This window comes from Micromys minutus (genome assembly GCF_963924665.1).
Source record: "Micromys minutus genome assembly, chromosome: 20".
NCBI classification, from domain to species: domain Eukaryota; kingdom Metazoa; phylum Chordata; class Mammalia; order Rodentia; family Muridae; genus Micromys; species Micromys minutus.
In genome coordinates, this window is record NC_137955.1 from 48,624,797 (window position 1) to 48,646,323 (window position 21,527).

General features: G+C 47.1%; 1 protein-coding gene across 1 annotated transcript; it reads left to right on the plus strand.

The window, feature by feature from the left end:
- Window positions 1-717: 717 nt before the first annotated feature.
- Window positions 718-20,256, plus strand: NSUN2 (NOP2/Sun RNA methyltransferase 2). Its single transcript, XM_080933850.1, has 19 exons — window positions 718-871; window positions 966-1,123; window positions 1,628-1,732; window positions 4,785-4,890; window positions 5,555-5,626; window positions 6,195-6,279; window positions 7,268-7,460; window positions 9,123-9,197; window positions 10,412-10,542; window positions 13,130-13,203; window positions 13,519-13,649; window positions 13,974-14,070; window positions 15,725-15,891; window positions 16,069-16,161; window positions 16,689-16,824; window positions 17,229-17,309; window positions 17,525-17,663; window positions 19,145-19,184; window positions 19,475-20,256. Exons 1-19 carry the CDS (start codon window positions 776-778, stop codon window positions 19,755-19,757), a joined length of 2,262 nt encoding a protein of 753 aa, XP_080789976.1. The 5' UTR covers window positions 718-775; the 3' UTR covers window positions 19,758-20,256.
- Window positions 20,257-21,527: the final 1,271 nt, after the last annotated feature.

Consider the following 21,527-nt stretch of genomic DNA (forward strand, 5'->3'; position numbering starts at 1 on the left):
GCTCAAGGCAGTGTGTACCTGCCCAGGGGAGGGGCGAGCACCTGCTCGGGCTGCGACAGGACCACAGGCTATAACACGGCCAGATGGTACCCTCCCGCCGGGAATCCAAAGGAGAGCCCGATTGGGCAAACCCCCGCCCACATGAGGGGAGCTCCGCCCCTTTGGGGGGGAGAGAGCCTTAGTATTGAGCCCACCTACGCAGAGAGCCCCGCTCCCTCCTTCCCCTTCTCTCCTTTCCCATCTTTCATCCCCGCCCGACCTCGGAGAGCTCCTTTGGCCACGGAGGAGTGAAGCCGGAGCCCCGCCCCCTCAGCGCCCCCAGCAGAGCACCAGAGCCTCGCAACACCCATAAAGTCCCGCCCACACGGTAAGACCCCGCCTCTTCGCTCGAAACAGAAGCTCGCCCCGCCCAGCTCTGCAACCACGCCCCTCCACGGTCTGGCCTCCAGGACAGCGAGGGACAGGTCGGCCAGCACTCTCTGCGCACGCGCCACGATCAGGTCGTCCATGCAGGTGCCTGAGTCTGCGTGTAAGACGAGGAGATTCACGCTCAGTGGCGTTTGAGGTCGTTTTGAGGAAACACGTTCTCTGTAGGAATACCACTCTTTTCTCGAGCGAGTTTTCGGCGAGGGCGTGTTATGTCTTTCAGGCATATTTCTTGACTGACCCCCTGTTAGGACCCAGCCGCGGGGTCCTCGGGATGCAGCCGGAAGTACAGCGTGCGTGCAGTGCGGTGGGTCGCTGTCTGCGCTCCGCGTGTGCAGCCGCGTGGGCCATGGGGCGGCGGGCGCGGGGCCGGCGGTTCCAGCAGCAGCCTCAGCCTGAGGGCGAGGAAGACGGGAGCGACGGCGGCAGAAAGCGCAGCCAGGCGGTAGGCTCGCCCCGTGGGCTCTCGCGTGGGGGGACTTCCTCGTGGGCTGGGTGAATGGGTGTCGGAGCTTGCTCACCTGTCGCTTTCCTGTCAGGGCTGGGAAGGTGGATACCCCGAGATCATAAAGGAGAACAAGCTCTTCGAGCACTACTATCAGGAACTCAAGATCGTGCCGGAGGGAGAATGGGACCAATTCATGGGCTCGCTTCGAGAGCCCCTCCCAGCCACGTTGAGAATCACTGGTTACAAAAGGTAAGTTTGGTGTGTCTTTTTGGAGGTGTGCCCTTGCGGCCTTTGGAGAGGAGCTGTAGAGCTCAGGATCAGCCCGGGTTGCTTTGGCACTGCAGGTGGGAGATTAGAATATGAATAGAAAACGCTACCGGGAAAGATTGGGATCCTGGGGGTGGGTGGGGGGCGAACTTATGGGTCCTTTTAAGCAGCTCGCACCCCACTCGTCAGTGTAACATCGCCCCCAAGACTTGTTGCAAGTAAAAAGAGTGAAACTGGGCCGACATGCAGTATCCCATTTACCTTACTGGTAAGGTGTATCCAACCTGCCACCCAACACAGCAGTAAACTGACAGGAAATAGAAAGTCGATGTGTTGCTCTCTTATATGTTAACAGGGTCACAGTGTTAAAAATTAAGTCCGCACACCCCAGGGCGATTGTGGGACATCTCAGAACTGGTTTTACCTTTTAAATACCTGCAGTCTTAAATCCTAACTGTGAAACTTGCTTTTTCTCATTTTTCATAGCCATGCAAAAGAGATTCTCCATTGCTTGAAGAACAAGTATTTTAAGGAGTTGGAGGATCTGGAGGTAGACGGACAGAAAGTTGAAGTCCCTCAGCCACTAAGCTGGTGGGTACAGAACGCTTCCTCGTGTTGGGTCTTTCTTAGGTCCCCAACCCCCTGAATGCAATTTCCCAGCTCTTCACTGCTGGCATACAGAGCCCGGATGTACCTTCCAAGCATGTTTGTTTTCTGAGACAGGATTTCTATGTGCAGCTCTGGGTGTCATGGAACTTGTTCTGTAGACAAGGTTAACCTCCAACTCAGATCTGCCTGCCTCTACTCCCCAAGTGCTGGGATTAAATCCACGTACCAGCATCATCTGTCTCTCTTCAAGCATCGCAGTGTTCTTGTCTGTTTTGCTTTGATCAACGTGAGCTTGGTGTAGACATGCTCATAAGTGACTTGCATTAATGAGTTTGGTTAATTGGTTTAGGGTCCAGCCTCCTTCTCTTTGGTGTTCCTGAATAGCTTTTATTTTTCTCTACTGATTTCTTTTTTTATTGGATATTTTATTTATCTACATTTTAAATGTTATCCCCTTTCCTGTTTTTACCTATCCCGTCTTCTTTCCCCTTGCTTCTATGAGGGTACTCCCCCAACTACCCACTCCCTCCCTCCTCCCCACCCTGGCCTTCCCCTACACTGGGGCATCTAGCCTTCACTGGACCAAGGGCCTCCCTTTCCATTGATGCCAGACAATGCCATCCTCTGCTACGTAGGCAGCTGGAGTCATTGGTCCCTCCATGTGTACTCTTTGGATGGTGGTTTAGTGCCTGGGAACTCTTTGGTGGGGTGTGGTATTGTTCTTGCTATGGAGTTGTAAACCCCCTCATCTCCTTCAGCCCTTGCCCTAACTCCTCCATTGGGGTCCCCGAGATCAGTCTGATGGTTGGCTGGGAGCATCCTTATCTGTATTTGTCAGGCTCTGGCAGAGTCTCTCAGGAGACAGCTGTATCAGGCTCCTGTCAACATACACTTTTTGCAAGCATCTTCAGTAGTGTCTGGGTTTGGTGTCTGCATGTGGGATGCATCCCTGGGTGGGGCAGTCTCTAGATGGCCTTCCTTCAGTCTCTGCTCTACACTTTGTCCCTGTATTTCCTTTAGACAGCAACAATTCTGAGTTAAAAATTTTGGAAATGAGTGAGTGGGCCCATCACAACCAGGGGCCTTGCCTAACCTCTGGATATGGTCTCTACAGGTTCTCCCCCTTTGTGGGGTATTTCAACTAATGTCATCCCCATTGGGTCCTGGGAGCCTCTTGCTTTCCTGGCATCTGGAACATTTTAGTGGCTACCCCCGTTCCCCATCCCCCATTGCTACTCACCTCTGTTCAGTTTCCTGACCCTCTGTATATCACCCGTATTTCCTCCCATACCTCATCTCCCCTTTTCCCCTCCCCTTCTTTTCTTCCATCCCAAGTTCCTCCCATCTTCTATCTCCTGTGACTATTTTGTTTCCTCTTCTAAGGACGGAAGCATCCACACTTTGGTCTTCCTTCTTGAGTTTCATATGGTCTATGAGTTGTATCGTGGGTATTCCAAGCTTTTGGGCTAATATCCACTTAGTGAGTGCATACCACGTGTGTTCTTTTGTGAGTGGGTTATCTCACCTGAGTGGTTTCTTGAACTTTTGTTTACAATCCCTAGTTTTCCACATCATAATTTCGGGGTAGATGCTCTCTCCTGAAAACGAGAAGACAAGCTCTGCTTATCAGCGTGTCATCCCAGGCTGCTGTGGCTTGTGTGCCAGGGTTTCCCAGCACAGCCTGCCTATAGGCTCAGGCCCCGGCTTCCATTGCATCCAGCAACCTGGCTCCTGTTCCCATGACAGCCTGTTTATTTCTTGTGATCCCTGTTCAGTGTATGAAATGCTCAGTGACAGCTCAGATGCTCTACACCCTGAGTGAACTTACATATAAAATATTTCATATTTTAGATTTTGAGGTAGAATTCTCACAAAAGTATTTTAAGCAATTGCTATATAAGAGTGAAATTATTAAGTCTTTTATGATAACTGTAGGTCTTGATTTTTTTATGCTTTTTCATTTTGAGGCAGGGTCTTCTTATATAACTCTGGCTGGTCTGGAAGTTTCTATGTAAACTGCACTAGCTTCAAACTCAAAGACTTTCCCCTCTTCTTTTGTGATCAAAGGCCTATGCCACCAAATCTCATTTTGGCTATTTATATAGTGATGTGATCTTTTTTTTTTCCCGGTGTCCTTACCATAGTTAAGTACAACAGGTTCATTTAAATGAGTACTGGATGTCGTACACTAAAGTCCGAGTAGACGATTTCCCAACTACCACACTGGGCTCCACACTGGTGACATCTGCGTAACTGCCTCTCGTGAAGCAGAATGAATAGTTTAGTTGTTTTCAATTGCCTGATAAATCAAAGATAAGTTCAAAATGAGTGGAAGGGTGCTGTGTGTAACATCCACAGAAAATTTAGTTTTCATAATTTAGTAATTATCAGAAGTATCTTAATTCACAGCAGTTGAGCAGGCTCTCAAGATGCCAAGAGCTGTTTCTCTGTCTCTCCGAAGTTTCAAATTTGTCACTTGGGTCTGTTTTCCAGTCAGCCTAATTTCATTTTCCATTTGTTACCATAACTACAGGGATATACAGAACCTTTGTGACCTGCATTGTTCTAGGTGTTCATTGTCCTGTTTCAGGTGTAGCAGTCAGTACTGAGAGATTGGTCACTGTCTGACCTGCTAGGTTTGGTGTTGGGCTAAGTAGGCTTGGTGAGCAGGGTGCTGAGAGTCACGCCAAGGCGTGTGTCAGTGAATACGTACAGGCCAGGTGTCGATAACACCTGTCCCAGTCACTGACTTTATAAAGAAGGAATGTCCTCAGAGTGACACAAATGGCAGGAGGCTTCATTCTTCACTGCATGGCTGATAACAGACTTTGTTAAACCTCAGTGCATTCATGACTTCCAAGAATGGGAAGGGGTGTAGGGTTGGGCTTTGTACGTAAGCTCTTTTGTTGCCGTATAGAATTACTTCATACAGAAAATAGACTAACAAAATCGTAATCAGGAATTTGTCCAACACGTAAATGCCTGCTACTCATGCCTTATTGTATAAAAATGGTGACTATCTTTCTTTATTTAGGTACCCTGAAGAACTTGCCTGGCACACAAACTTAAGTCGGAAAATCTTGAGGAAGTCCCCATTGTTGGCAAAGTTTCATCAGTTCCTGGTCAGCGAGACTGAGTCTGTACGTGGATCTGGGATTCACATGGCTGTAGGATGAGTTGGGCCAGGCTATCGCTCTGGTGCTTCTGTGTAGTCTGCTCCGTTTTCTTCTAGATTTGTCCAATGCAATCAAATGCATGTACCAAGTGTGGCTCTAACTCCCAGAGACCTGGCCTGGTTTCAGCCACTTGAGTCACTGGGCTCTGTCCTAGAGCTGTTCCAGTGCAGCTCCTGTCCTTCATGTGGAGCTGGATGCGTGTACACGCCGTAGCTTTCCTTTTCTTTGTTGTGGAGTCTCTAGTCTCACATTGCACTTGGGCTCCCTTCTTTTCTTGTTCTCTTCAGATCAACTGAGTCGTTCTGGGCCACTAGGTAGAGTGGGTTGTTCACCAAGCTTTAGAAATGCTGTGCTTCCCTGTGTGCTGATGCCATTACCAATCTGAAAGTTGACGAGACTGGTACTAACCTCCAGTATCATACCTGACATGCCAACTTGGTGCAGTGGGCTGTTCTTAATTATCTTTAGATAACAAGCAACTATCCAGTGATATAAAAATCTCACTGAATATTTTGTGATAGTAGAGATTTGTCTATATTCCTTGAAAGATTACATAGGCTTTTCCTATTACACTTGACACATTAATTTGAAATGCTATTTTTCTTATTGCTTTTTTTTTCTCCTCAAGGGAAACATCAGCCGCCAGGAGGCTGTCAGCATGATTCCTCCACTGCTGCTCAACGTTGAGCCTCATCATAAGGTAGCATCCAGATAGAAGATGGGAGGGTAGGGAGGTATGGGTGGTGTGCGCCCACTCTGCTGAAACCTTTTAGTACTGTTAGCCTGTCCCTTAGGGGTCTTGTTTTGGTAGTTTTGTCTTACAATACACATGGGCACACATTCTCTGCTCTTCAAGTTTTTTTTAACATAACAAATTAACTATACAGAGAGCCTTGAGGGATCCTTTTGTCTAAATCCCATTGGCTTGGGGCAGTCATTAGGGCCAAGCACTGTCTGATTATCAGTAACCTGATGGCTTGCCTGTGACCACATGATCCTCTGAGAAGTGCAGTGGGCCCACACTGTGGAGCTGACACTTACTGTCACACTGGGCCACTCCTGTTCACTTCTAACTCCACAGTTCCCAGCTGCACTTTGTCGTTGCTTGACTTCTTGGTTTCATGAACAGGGAGCATTCTCCATCTTGGAGAAGTTTAGTTTAGGTCTTGTAATGCAAGTTAGTGTGTTAGAATGGTTCACAAGACGGGTTGAGATTCAGTGCAGAGTGTTACAGCTTTTTGTAAGTGTTTGTTTGCTTGTTTTTATAGATCTTAGACATGTGTGCAGCCCCTGGATCCAAGACCACACAGTTAATTGAAATGTTGCATGCAGACATGAGTGTGCCCTTTCCAGGTAATCACTGTGGGGCAGGGAAGCTACTTTGGGTTGTGGTCGAGAAGTGAAGGTAGCACTCAAACCAGCCGAGTCAGACGGATGGATCCTATGTCTGTAATAGGAGACGGGCCTGCACATAGTCCAGACTTCCTCCTGCACTTGAGTAGGAACAGCCCTCTGTAAGCTTGGGTAGGTGGGAAGCAGTTGCATGATATTCTTGGTCATTGCTGTTGGTCCCTTTTATTCAGACCCCCGACCTCAAGGAAGGGTTGTGGCAGCAGCAGATACCATGTGTGGAGTGGGATGTGATGGGCAGTGGTGTGGGGAGCTGCAGGATGCTCACGAGGTGGCCGCCACTTCTGCAGGTCTCCCCTCTCCTGAAAGTGGGGAGCAGGATTTCTAGTGTTGGTCAGGTCAGCCTTGGTCTGTCCTGTTTGCTGGCTTTCAGCTGCCCAAGTCCCGGTTCTGGCAGGAACAGTTTCTTTTCTGTATTCCTGGTGTCTTGTGTCCCTCATTGTTGTTAGGCGTGGTGCTGCCTTTAGATGTTGTTGGGCATATTGTGTCTATTGTGGTGGAGTATGGGAGTAAGCAGAAATGAGCCGGAGCACCACCTTGGAAACTTTCTGGGTGGTTCTGAGCTTTGGTATCACATCCCAGAACCAGATTTTCATTCATGTGCAGAGCCCTGGCACCTGGGCAGGGTTTTAACTCTGCCAGGTTTTATGTGCTTCTGACTACACCTCCCTCATAATTAATACTCAGGAAAGCTGTTGGCACAAGGTAAACAGCTACAAACAGATGGGTCTTGAGGTTGGGGGTTAGGAGCCTTTAAAATGCACACGCTGGCCCTCAGCTCCTTTGCCCTTGTTTATAAAGTCTTGTTCTGAGGTCTTACTTCTCATGGGACTTTCCTCCTCACCTGCCGACCCTGAGGTTCTGGTTGTGTGTTTCAGGGGATGAGTCTGCTTCTGCTGCATCTCTCCTGACTACAATTTTATGTTCCTAGAGGGATTTGTAATCGCAAATGACGTGGACAACAAGCGCTGCTATCTGCTCGTCCATCAGGCCAAACGGTTGAGCAGTCCCTGCATCATGGTGGTGAACCATGATGCATCCAGCATACCTAGACTCACGGTAGATGTGGACGGAAGGAAAGAGATTCTCTTCTATGATCGAATTTTATGTGATGTCCCTTGCAGGTATTTATATTATTAAAAGGCCAGAATGCCCAAATTCTCAGGAAATCCAACCACATACGGACTAGGTTAAATGAAGTAGCACGTGAATGAGGTGCACACGGTCACCGCGGCCAGGGGATGGAGGAGCATGGCAGCTTGAACAAAGGACAGGCTAGCTCGGCATGGTTTTGGGTACAGAACTGTCAAAACAGCTCCAGAAGAGATGGAGCATCCCTGAGGAATGTAAAACACACTCACACACTCAAGTAGTCTCTTTTTGGAGCATGTATGTAAAAAGCTCCTTTAGCTGTGCACTGACACTTCAGTTCTAATGGTATAGATGTTAGAGAACAGGGCTTTATGTGCAGGAACTCTATGAAATGACTGAATCTGTCTTACAAGGAAAGACCCTGTCCCAGAGGTGGTGATACCCAAGCATTAATACCTGAACACAGTGGATTGCTGGAAATTGGAGCTCAGAACCTGCTGGAGAGAATCTGTCAAAGTGCTTAGGACAACTCTGGAAAGATGCCATTTCTTAAACATTTACTACTTGTAGTAGAACTTAGTTTGGCTTGTAGCTGGTAGCATGGAGTGTGGCTGAGTTATAGAATAGTGTGAAATATAAAAGCCAGGGCTACCTTAACTAATGTGCAGTGTGGTAAAGAAAACTTTTAATGTGCTGTATGAAGTGTCATGAACGCACTTACTTCACGATATTCTGATTAACCTTGAAGGTCCCGTGTTTTCTTCCCATACAACCTTATAAAATAAGTTGACCTTACAAACTCTTGATTCTAGGCTGAAGAAATTCCTGAAATTATGGTAATCATCCAGACATGGTGTCATTTTAAAGTAGGGATTATCTTGTGGACTGCTCCTGAAGTATATGGAAATGAAGCTTTGTGGAGTCATAAGCTCGAGCAGGAACAAACCCTGGATCCAGGGCTGGGTACATGAGATAGGGTTGCTAAGGTCTGTCCTGTGAAGTATATATTGTACTCATTTTATCAGAGCATAGGAGAAAGAAATGCTTAACTGCATGGAAAAGAAGTGTAGAAGGATTTAACTGGCTTGAGTGAATTGACTGCTGTGGCAAACTTTGCTAGTATAGTACTGATTTTAAATGTCTTGTTAACCAGGTTTCTAAGTAGCATTTAGGCAAGGACCTAATTCTTAGGTACACTCACTGATTTTTTTGGTTAGGCTGAATATCCCTAATTTGAAATTTAAAGTTCTCCAAAAGTCAAAGCATTTTGAGTCCTTGGCAAATCTCCACGTGAACAGTTCCACACCCTAACACAGGACAAGTCACAATCAAAACACTCCTATTCAAAGTGGCATGTGTGTAAGGTAGATAGAGAGCAAGTGTGTTTGTGTTCAGGATTGGCTCTCACCCTCACATACGTGCAGAGACACGCAGCCCTTTGCAGCAGAGCACTGTGCATCGGTCACGTGCAGCCGGCACTTGTCCACGGAAGCAGTCTCTTCAGGATCGGACGAGGTTTTCTGTTCCTGTCACTTGCTTTTGGGTTTGAATGTAAAGTGTAGTTTTCTGAAAGCTGAAGTAGGAAGCCTTCTGTGAAGATGGAGTTGCTTTAGTCAGTATTTATAATACCTGCTTTGTGGTTCAGCTTGGGTGTGACCTTGGCGGGGTTCACTTATCAAGTATCTTCTTTCCAGTGGTGATGGCACAATGAGAAAAAATATTGATGTCTGGAAGAAGTGGACCACCTTAAACAGCTTGCAGCTCCATGGGTGAGTGAGTTGCTTAGACTGAGACAGGCAGACTCGAAGACACATTGTTTCTTGGTGGACCATCACTGGGAGCCACACTTCATAGTTGCCTCATGAGAGTTTGCCCACTAGAAGTTACTTTAAAGCAATGGTTCTCAGCCTGTGGGTTGGGATGCTGTTAGGATACATATCAGGTGTTTACATTGCAATTCATAACTGTAACAAATTACACTTACTACATAACAATAATTTTATGGTTGGGGTTCACCAAAAGGTGAGAAACTATGTTAAAGGCTTGCAGTGTTCGGAAGGTTGAGAACAATTTCTTAAAGTATTATTTAAGTGAGTGTAGTAGCTGCTAGCTGGTGTGGTGGCACACGCCTTTAGTCCTAGCACCAAGGCAGATCTCTTTAAGCTCAAAGCCAACCGGGTCTACAAAGTGAATTCTAGGACAGCCAGAGCTGTTACACAGAATCTGTCTTGATAAATCAAATACGTAAATAGGTAAGTAAATAAATGAATAAGACATAGTAACAGCTACGTTTATGCTGTCACGATGCATGTTTATTTGTCTTCTGTGCCCATTCACCTTGGACTCCTCATGATAGCATCTGTCTATGCTTATAGCACCACAGTGTTGGTGTGTGGCATTCTGCCCTGTTTGTGTTTTGTCTGAGCATGTGTGTGTGCCTAGTGCCTGGAGGTCAGAAGACACCATGAGGACCCAGGTTCTCAGTATGAGCTCTTAACTGCTGAGTCATCTTGCAGACCCTCCCTCACCACACGGACTCTCAGTGGCTCTTTTAACATGAACAGTACGTGTTCTTCAGTGTGTAATGGATGGTCTAGCTACTAGTATAGACTGACTACAAATAATCTAACAAGTACTTTGTTTATTAAGTCTCCCTAGTTTGTAAAATGGCGAAAAAGTTTGTATTTTTCATAGAAAATATGTATTTCAGTAAATTTGGAGATTTTTAGTAGAGAAATTCTTCAAATATGCTATACTTTTGTTGTTAAACTGTTGAGAAACATGTAACAGAACAGAAAAATATAAAAATAGATGTTGGAAATGACATATAACTTACGTAAGATTATATTAAATTCACTTGCAGCCTTGAGAGGGGTTTACTTTGTTTTTATGTTTTTATGCATCATGTATGTGATGGAGTAAGTAGGCGTTCTGTGGCCTGGTCTGGGGCTGTTTGTTGTGTTAACCTGAGGTCTGCCGTTAGCCTACAGCTGCGGATTGCCACTCGGGGTGCTGAGCAACTGGCCGAAGGCGGCAGGATGGTATACTCCACCTGCTCCCTGAACCCTGTGGAGGATGAAGCGGTGATAGCAGCTCTGCTGGACAAGAGTGAAGGTGAGCGGGCTGCAGGGAGGAGGCAGGGCAGCTCCTCATCTGCATAGACGCATAGCCTGTTGCCTGTAAGTCTTTAAAGTGAGGTGCACTACTTAAAATAGGCTTCTGTGACATGGCGGACATAGTTTGTGAATTGCTTGAGAACAAAGCTGTTCTCATTTTTCTCTAATGACAAAATAATTGTCACTAGGCCAGGCCCTTCTGCATTGGTTAATGTAAAAGACTTTGGTGGACAGAACAATCTCCACTGAGCATCCTGTCTGTGACGTGCAGTGCAGTATGTTAGGTTGATGGATGCTGTGCAGCTTTTACCGCTGTCTTCAGTTCCTCGTCCTGGGGTCCTCTAGTAGGTGAGCCATACCGTAGCTGCCTCCTCTTGGCTGCCTTGTTTGCCTCAGTACAAGGTTCCATATGTAAGCTGAGCTATACCCGCTTGTCTGTGCAGTTCCATTTGTTTTCCAGATTACCAGTGGGTGGGCACTTGGATTTGTACTTTTAACTGTGAGCTTGGGGCTGTGAACATGGTGTTGAGTTCTCTTAGCCTGCTTAGGGATGTGCATCTGAAAGGGGATTGCTGAGTCTCTAGTAAGTTTTCCTGTGTTGAGGATTTGTCAGGCTGTTCTTTGTAGTGATGTCATTGTACATCTGAACACAAGGGTCCAGTTTCGTCATATCCTCTGTTGACCTATAATTGCTAGTGCCCGTACCACTGAGTTACACTGAGAGATGGGACAGGCAGCATTTTCTAACAGTATTCCAAACATCATTTTCATGGTGGTTTGAAAGTGCTTCATTGTCAGCCTTTTGCTGGCATGTTAGCCTTCCACCATCTATGTAATCTGTGCTGGAGTTTTTTTTTTTTTTAAAGCAATCAGTAGGGTTTTTCTATGTTTGATACCACAGTACACCAGTGTACCATCCTCACAAGCATGGAGAAAGTTAAACAGAATGTAGAAAGGTATGCCTTGGCCCTGGCTGGTCTGGGCTGTGCAGTCAGCCCTCAGCCAGGTCCTTTGGGTTGACATTTGATATGTCATATTGGATTTATACTTTAGCCTTAGTAAAGATGGGATTTTGGAACAGTTACTTTGCACATGGAGAAGGAAATTATCGTGATGTCATACCACAGGCACTTTGGATTAAATGATAAGAACTAAACTAGATCAGATTTATGCCTGTTAGCTGACGTTCAGGGAAGATGGGATTCTGGTAGCTAGGACAGCCTTGCCCCAGAGCTGTGAGTACAGTCAGCATGCTTAGCATTGGCAGCTAGTTCCGTGACTTAAGCCAAATAGAGACCTGTGCTACCAACCTCAAGGAGAGGAAGGCAGAGGGACTGAGTCAGGGATACCCTGAGCTTCACAGGAGTTGCTTTTTCAGAAAGCCCAGGTTGAGGATGTAGCTCAGTGGCAGTCCTGGACCTGGCATGAACAGTTCCTGGGCTTGATCCTCAGCAGAATCCTCTGAAGGTGGCTGTAGGATTTGAGGGATTCACACTGATGGTGCTGTTTATTGATACAGAAAATGGCTGGTTCTTGGTGAGAGTGACCTTGACTAGAGTGGGTACTAATGTAGCTCATCTCACCTGAAGCCCTGGCTTGATGGTGACAGCAGCCTTCCTTCTGTCATCAGGCCTGGCATTTGGTCCTTGTCAGAAGCTTTCAACAGAAAATGGAGCAACAAAACGTGCATCGAGTTAGGCAGTAGTGGGGAGACCAGGGACTGTCAGATCGCAGCTGGCACAGGGTTTGGTTGAGGACCAGAGGGCAGATGGCTCACAGTCACGGGCTCTGCAGACGGGGTGAGCTCTGCTCCTCCATTCGGTCAGCGGCCCCTGCTGGAGAGAACTCGTGCCCACACTCGTGTTTTCTTAAGAGCAGACTGACTGCTCCTGTGGAAGGTTCTGTTCCCCTAGCAGGTGTCCCCTTGGGGGCCTTTTGGGTTGTTTACAGTTACTCTGTTTCTCTTAACTTCTCCATGGGCTGTGTTTTCCTCAAGTCTGTATTGGTAGCTGTTTAAATGCTGCTGATCTTGCAGTGTCACTGTTGTAGCCCACAGGACCAAAGCATGTTCACAGCTGCCCTGCTGTAAGGCTGCTCCCATTGTACCCAGTGGGCAGTTTCAGAAAACTTTTATGACTGAACATAATATCTGGGGTGTTTGTTAGACAAAAAGACATGAAGGCACAGATCACCTAACCAGTATATGTGTGAAACACACCTGCCTCAGAATCCAGCTGTGGGGGAAACAGGCAGTACCTCTGTAGTATGCTTAAAGCTTCACAGTGTCTGTACTTTAGCAGCTTTATTGCGTTTTAATCTGCATTTTGAGAATGTAGCTAACTGACGTTTAGTAAACTCAGCTGAGTCTGTCAGTGCAGTCCAAGTCCAGTTTGGGCCCATTTTGTACCTGGAGGCTCTTTATCCCCTGCTTTTCTCTCCTTGTCCTGCTCTAAGCTGCCGTTGTCTGTGGACTAGCCTCTGGACACTCTAGAGTGGAGCTGCAGTGTGTGCACTTTGAGTTTCTTTGGGCACCATGTACGAGCCTTTGTGGGGTTTTGTTTGTTTTTTGTTTTGTATGTTCCTAGGTGCTCTCGAGCTTGCTGATGTGTCTGCTGAGTTGCCAGGACTAAAGTGGATGCCTGGAGTCTCACAGTGGAAGGTAATCTTGTGATGGGGACTTTATTTCTAAGAACCAGGGACACTTTGAAAGAGCCACAAAGGTTGGAAAACATTTGTGTATGGGCTTTGTGAATCAGTATGTCACATGGTGTACAGTGTAGATTCCAGTTGCAGATTCTATGTAACAACAAATGCTACAATTGAATGCATTTTGTTTTCTGCTTTTGTTCCTTGAATGGAACTTGGCTTTGCTTTCATGCCCATAAATAAATATGACCTGTGTCTGTGGGGGGGAGGGGGGTTATGATGCCGGTGTGCTCTTCGGTGTGGCAGTGTGGCTGGTCTCCTTGAACAGGTCATGACTAGAGACGGGCAGTGGTTTGCAGACTGGCATGAGGTTCCCCAGGGCAGGCACACACAAATACGGCCTACCATGTTCCCACCGGAGGACCTGAAAAAACTTCAGGCGATGCATCTGGAGCGATGGTAAGTCTTGCGCACAGTGGGCTGTGGAGTGGGGACTTAGTCTGTCAGGTTAATGAAGTGGTGCCCATCGCTTGCTTACAGTGTTTACAAATAGTGGAATAGGTTCAAGTTTCAGACTTAATACTTTGGTAACTGCAGCACAGTTGCTTCGTCCTGATGTTTCCATGAATGCACGTAGTACGCCTTGACCATCACTTTCCTCTCACCATCCTTGTGTCCCTTACCTTCCCCTCCATGGGGCCGAGTGTCTGCGGTGAGACAGATCAGACTCAGCAGACTCAACAGTGTGGGGTTGTTCGCATGACTGCATCTGTACTGTTGTAGCCTTCGAATACTGCCTCATCATCAGAATACTGGAGGGTTCTTTGTGGCAGTGATGGTCAAGAAAGCACCAATGCCATGGAACAGACGCCAGCCCAAGGTAAGCATTAACAGAAGACAAACCTGTGAGAGCTAATTCATTTCAAATGTGGAGCAAAGTGGACGTTTTGAGGACCACTCAGATTTTATTAAACAGTCGCTCCACAGACAGTGAGAACGGGTGTGTTTGTGGAGCATGCTCTGTCTTGTCTCCAGCCCTTAGCAGCAGCTGAAAGGCTGTGAGAGTGATGGTGTGCAGGACGGTGGGCTCTGAGCCTAAGTCCTGACCTTACTGTCCTGCACCGTGAGCGTCACTGCCACTGTAAGTTCTGGCCGGGTAAGACTTTATCTTCCCATCTGTGACACACAGCCTTCCCTACTACCTCCATGCCACCAAGCTGTCATGGTCCAAATCCAAGTCACAGCAATAGCCTCAAGACAGGGCCCACTGCCTCTGAAAAGACAGCACAGCTATGTCTTTTGCTTCAATTGAGTAGTGCCCACTTCTGCATGACTGACAGGTAAAATACCACCTTATAGGAGTGTATCTCTAGCAGGGCACACTATTCATTCACACGCAGGCCAGGCCAAGTAACCAAAACTGAGTGAGACAGAGTGACTTTAAAAAGCAAGACAACATATCAACAGTAAAAGGGTAGAGAGGCCAAAGTCCTGTTAAAACAGCATGAAGCCTGAGGCACCTCAGGTGTAGGCCAGTCTACAGCATACTCACAACAGCTGCGGAACTATTCCCTGTCCAGGGCACAGGAAATGCCACTGTGCACATGAAGATGCGTTACACCCAGAGCACACACTACTGGGGCCGGAGGCAGAGCTGAATGGTAGGTAACATCAGCTCCAAGTGACACTCGGGATAGTAGAATGTGTAGTAAAGTTAACTTCGTTTTTTAAGCATACTACAGAAAGTGTGCGCTGCCATATGGCTGGTGTCCTACCTCTGTCAGGAAAGAGGAGGGCTGTAAGCTTGACTCCCAAGGGGTCTGGATTATCCAGAGTTAGGACTGTGCTCTCAATTAGATCAGCTAGAAGCTGGACCAACAGTAGCCCCGAGCCACCAGTGGCTAGAGAAGGATGAGGTACTTTGAGGGAACAGTTCTTTCTGTTTTATCAAAGCTGAGCAGCCTTAGTCCTCATCCAAGATGACCTTGAAGAAACAAGTTTGCACAACAGTTTATAACCACAGAAGGCTTTGTGCAGTAGGGAGTGTGCTAGAACACTAAGCTACATCCCCAGGCTAAAAGAGCTTCAGTGTGTGAACAAAACATTTTACTTTGATTGCCCTGTTCCTGGAGCCCTGGGTGTGTGTTCCTCCTAATTACACCCTGGAACAGTTTCCACAGCCTTCTTGTTAAAATGCCTTCAGTTATGTGCCTGAGCCTAACCCTGCAGGACCCTTGGTTAGCACAGTCTGACATTTGTCTGAACTCATGTGCTTTACCCAGAGCAGACACGGGGTTGCTAAGAGCAGGCTGGTTCTGTAGGCTTCTGGGATGTTCTTTGTGAGGCTATTAGAGAGTCAGCTCTGAATTGAGCAGTACCCGCAGATTCCATTTAAAGAGCAAATTCTAAAAGCAATATATTTTAAAAAGAATTTCTGTCTTATAGCACTGTTAAAAAAAACAACGGGTTGACAAGAATATGGTAGTCTTAATTTCCTTACAGCGGTGTGAAAACGAATTTGTTCCCCTCAACAGGTACAGAGTAAATCTGCAAAGGCCAGAGAGCTCAGGGCATCCAGCTCTGTGGCTGCCACAGAAGGAAATCCCAGTGAGCAGTCTGAGCTGGAAAGTGCTGGTGACTCAGAAGCAGCTCACAGCCCCGAGAACGCAGAGAGCAGTGAGAAGAAGGATGGCGTGTGTGGGTGAGGAACTGTTGTCCTCACGGCCCTCTGTGTTAAACTAAATGGGGACACGGCACAACCTGTGTTAAGCTCTGCAGGGTAGACAGCACTCAGTACAGTCTCGGTGATGGGCGGGGCAGAAGTGCTGCTGCTGTGGAACTCTCCTGCCACACTGACCACCTCCCTACTCCTCCTCAGCCCTCCTCCATCGAAGAAAATGAAGTTGTTTGGATTTAAAGAAGATCCGTTTGTGTTCATTCCTGAAGATGATCCTTTATTCCCACCTATTGAGTAAGGACCCTGCTGTTTGATCTCGCTGTAGAGAGTTCACTGTCACAAAGCAAGTGCATTACCAGTGGCTTACAGCTGCTGTGTGGTAGTTAGCACTCTTCCTCCCGAGTGTGTATCAGAGTGGGGAGAGTTGAGAGACAGCCTTCTTCATTAAGCTGGAAGAGAAAACCACCTGGAGATAAAGGTGACAGGAAGCAGCTGGGACACAGTGTGGGTTTAGTTCACTCAGTAGAGCAGGCAGTGACCAGAGCTCCGGGTCCGCTCTTATGTAGGAAATTGAGGAGCCAGTAGGTTTGATTGGGAGAGGAATTGCCCTGCATAGGGAACACAGAAAAGCATGCATTACAAAAGTTGTAAGGTTTGGCCCAGATTAGGAGTCTGGGCTCTTGGTCATAGGAATAGCAATTTGTAGAAGAGCGGCTCTTGTGACAGCCCTTTGCTTGGCTTTCCTCTGGGCACATCCTGCCTGTGCTTGGAGGTGAGGCCTGGGGCCTGCTGGGCTGTAAGCAGTGCTACTTTGTTGACAGGAAGTTTTATGCCTTGGATCCTTCGTTCCCGAGGATGAATTTGTTAACCCGAACCACAGAAGGAAAGAAGCGGCAGCTTTATATGGTCTCCAAGGAGCTGAGGAATGTCCTGCTGAATAACAGCGAGAAGATGAAGGTCGCTGGGAGCAGGGTTTGGTTAAGCACAAGCAGGACCTTCCACACCCATACTGCTTTCACTAGGGAGGGGCGGGTCCCAGAGTTTCCTCTCTGTTTTCGTAGGCTTGCCAGCCTAGTGACTGTTTCCTGACGGTGCTGTCATGGGCTCTCAGAGCAGTAAAATGAGATGTGTCTAACTTAATCTTGTGTTTAATTGTTCAACTTTTAATTGTTGCTATGAACTGTGAGCATAGAAGAGATTGGAACTATGATTTGATTCTTGAAAACCAGTTCCACAAGAGGCTATTTTCCTATGCACCCCTTTCTAAAGCCACTCAACAGGCAGCCATACTACCTGTAGTGAAGGGGGCAGCAGTGAAGGATAGTCCTTAATTCCTCTTGAATTCCATTTTTAACTTACAGGTCATTAATACTGGCATAAAAGTCTGGTGTCGAAATAACAGTGGAGAAGAGTTTGACTGTGCATTCCGTTTGGCACAGGAGGTAATTGGGAAAAGGGTTTCAAAGTCCTAGCCATGGTTGATGTGAAACATCCTGAGAGGGGCCTTCCTGTGTGCCACTGGAGCTCAGTCTCCTCCAGGGCCTAGGTTTCTTTGGGGCTTTGACCCAATGGAGGGACTTAGTTGAGTCATAAAGCACACAAGAAAGCCCTTCAGTAAGGAATCATGGATATCAGTGCTCTTTCTTGGCTCTTACAGGGAATATATACATTGTATCCATTTATCAATTCAAGAATCATCACTGTATCAATGGAAGATGTGAAGACACTGTTGACCCAAGAGAACCCATTCTTTAGAAAACTGAGCAGTGAGGCCTATAGTCAAGTCAAGGACCTCGGTGAGTAAAGGGCTCCAACTAGCTAGCTTGTAGTACTTCCCTGAGGACTGCAAATGGCAGCTGCATGTTCCTTAGTCAGTCTTCTGTATGTTCCACAGCCTCCAATTTGACTAGTTGTGGATTGAGGATAGCTGGAAGGAGAAACAGTCCAGTGTGGCAGGGGATGTACTCAGTTGGCACAGGGTTCCCTCAGCGTGCTCATAGTCCTGGGTTTGATCTGTGGAGAGTGAACTGTGGGTGCCTGTAGTCCAGCACTTAATAAGATCAGAAATTCAAAGTCATGCTTGGCTACCCAGCAAGCAATACATAATAACAAGTGTTGTTAGAGCATTCACACTCAGATGGCCTGCAGGATAGAAACTGCTGACAGGACAGTCACTCCTGAAGATATTTCAAGTCACTTAGAGATAGCCTTACAGAGACTAGTGGCTTAGTCATGTGCTGTGCCATTTATAGGAAAGACCTGAGCCCTTTTGAGGGTTTCCCTCATGGAACCCTACTTGTACTCAGAATAAAACACTCGGGTCTGACCCCTTAAGCCATTTTTTATGGCACCTTGCTGAGCTGGATGTTACCTGAGTTCTGGTCATGTGGCACCTCTGGACTCCTGTACAAACCTGGGAGGAATGAAATTCAGGTTTGCCCATGAGATCATCAGTGTTGGTTGCACTGTCCTTATAACCCCCAAACTCCAGTGTTAGGTCACTATGGCCACATCTTCACCAAGTGAGGATGCTCTGCTTTTCTTTTGTTTGCACCCTTCCCACTCATCTGTTGGTGACTACCGCTCAGTATGGGGTACCACGCTCTTTTGGTCGCATACTCTCTTGCCCTGGTGTGAGTCACAGGTCTGCAGAATGCAGAACACTCCATGTAGCAGAGAAGGAGCAGGAGCTTTAACATTTTCTTAAATCTTCTGTGAAGCTTTACTTTATATCGTTCATTGGGTATGGGGCATACCTGTACCATAGTGTACATGCAGAGGTCAGAAGACAACCCACTATGGGTTCTGGATCTAACTTCAGGCTCCAGTCTTCAGGCTTGGACAGGAAGCACTTTGACCAGCTGAGTTGTACCACAGGTCCTTACCCTGTTGATAGAGTATAAGACTTGGTAATTCTTACGTTAATTTTGTGCTGTATCTAGGAGTTGGGACTTTATTTAGCCTTGAGTGTTGAGAATTGATTGACCCGTTTGTTAACTCTCAACTTCATGCTTCTTCTCCAGAGAGTGTGCTAATAAATACCACACACGTCCATGCAAATTCAGATTCCCTCCTTCCCTTTCTTCCTCTGGAGTCTGCTTTAGCCTGGTTTTCTGTCATTTGGGCCCCCCTGTTGATTGAGAAGGATTTTCTTTCACCTGTATCCCTGAGACCAAGAGCTCACTGACCCCTTTTGAAAAAAGCACACACATTGCTTAGTAGTTGTGGTCACTTCGTGAAAACCTTGTCACATGTGTCTGTTTCTCTTTTCTTCCAGCAAAGGGAAGTGTTGTGCTGAAGTATGAACCAGATTCTTCGTAAGTATGCGTGCTTCACTGTTGGATAAGTAGCTGGGCGTGGCAGCTTATGGTGTAGCCACAGTACATACTTGAAGGCTAGGGCAGGAGTTTAGGGCCTTTCCCTTTGGGGAATTCCTGGCAGCAGAGGCACTAAGGGCATCAGGAGCACAGCTCTGAAGACACACATGGAGGGAATGGGGCAGTGGGCACAGCACTTTCTCGAGAGGTTGCTTGTCGATGTCACAAGATGATGTAGTAAATAGCATCCTTAATGCTTACACAGGGCCCTCTTTTTTTTTTTTTTGCAGGAATCCAGACACCCTCCGATGCCCCATTGTGCTGTGTGGGTGGCGGGGAAAGGCCTCTATTCGAACTTTTGTGCCCAAAAATGAGCGGCTTCATTATCTCAGGATGATGGGTCTGGAGGTATTGGGAGAAAAGAAAAAAGAGGGTGTCATTCTTACCAATGAGAGTGTTGCCAGCCCAGAGCAGCCTGAGGAGGAGGAGGATGACAAACAGACAGCACAAGACCCCTGCATCTCAGACTCCGTCCCTGGATGTGATTCAGCTGCAGCTGAACCATCACGGTGAAGATGGCTCCACACACTGAATTGGTACCAGCCCTTGTTGGAGATCAAACCTAGAATGTCCTTAGCTGGGACCTGGACATAAGTGGGTGGCCACAGTCTGGGGAGAGCTGTATTTTCTAGCTTTTAGGAGTCGCTTTTGCAGAGTGGATACGTGTTTCTGCTCTTAAAGGTTAATGCACACAGCCTTTGCAGAAAGTTCAGATCCTTTGTTGGGCCAACATTGGCCTAGTCTAAAATTATAGTAAAAAATCTACAAGACTTTGGGAAGCAGCTCTATGCTTTAATACATGTGGACTGCACATCAGTATGCTGTGCAGTTACGCTGACACTGGGGTCTCAGGTGACATCTGTGCCTTTGTGATACAGGGTGAGGTAAGCCACCCCAGAGGGAAGGCTGGTGAATCATGGCAGCAGTTTGGGGACAGTCTGTGCTTATCTTGGAGGTGCTTTAAGTGGGGTGGAGATTGCTGGGGTTGTGAAATAAAGAGCTATTATGATAATGTGTCTTGGGTTTGCTTTTAGTTGGCTAATGGGAGAGAAAACCAAGCCCTCCTGTATCTCATATAGGAATTGAAGCTGGGCTACAGAGTTGTCAGCCAGGGTGTCCTAAGCACTTCCTGCTTCAGTGAGGTGACACAGACGGGACCTGGCTTTAGCACAGAACCAAGCTGATGCCGAGTGAGCCATTGACGGTCTCAGCATTGCAGGATGGAGAAGCAGAACTGGGTGGAAATGCACTGTGTCCCCTGCCTGGCTTCCAGGAATGCTAGCCTGGTCACATTTATCCTCAGCAGTGTTCCCTGTTAGCCTCATGCTCAGATGTGATCTGAATTTACTTATCGCTAATGTCCGGCAGACATTGTACCCAGTGATGTCTCTGTATCCTTTGGCCTCTTGAAACATTTTCTCTCTCACCCATATTTTCTTGACACAATCTTCCTTTCCTGTATATGTAATGTATTTTGTCTGCACTGTTGAGCATTAGTTACACATATGTTCTTCAGGCATTCCTATATATGCTCTGAGCTAAACATGAGCTCTCTCTGGGAGTTCAGTTGTGCCTTGCTCATAAAAGTTCAAACCAGCTGGGTTTGTTTACTTTATATGCCCTGGGGAGGGTTATAGGCATGGATCCTCACCTGAACATCAGCTGCACCATACCACAAGCTGTACGAAACTCTACCTTGGAGAGGGGCCAGGGGATACAGATCAGAGAAGATGAGGGTGGGGGGTCCATCGATATGGCTGTGGGGAAGCAATCGTCTGCTGGTTAAGGACTTTGTCACTGCCTTTTGCAGGGAAGGGAAACCCGAGGGAGCCTCTGTAAGTAGCCCTCACCTACTCTACAGGTAAGCCGTGTAACTCACTGATTCCCCAGAATGAATTCTGGTAGAACCAATGGAATGTGGATGAAGCATATTGGGCACACTTTACTTAGTTCCCTGCCCAGGGGAAGCATTTGAGCAGCAGTGGGTCTTTCTGACAGACCTGACCTTGGGAAGACCACTAAGCTGTAGCTGTTGGAAGTACCTCACTGTCAAGTAACCTGGTGACAGCCTCAGCTGATGCTGCCCTGGATACCTCCATCTTGTGATTCCTCTCTCATAGGCTGTGTGTTAGTTACTCTTAATGTTCTTGGGCTTTTACTTCTAACTACAGCAGATAGGGAGTACAGATAGGGCTTGTGTCACATTGTCACCTCGTGTTGGAAGCTTTGCTTGTTGGCAGACACCTGCCTGCCATTGTACCCGTTCTGTGTTTGTGTCTTATA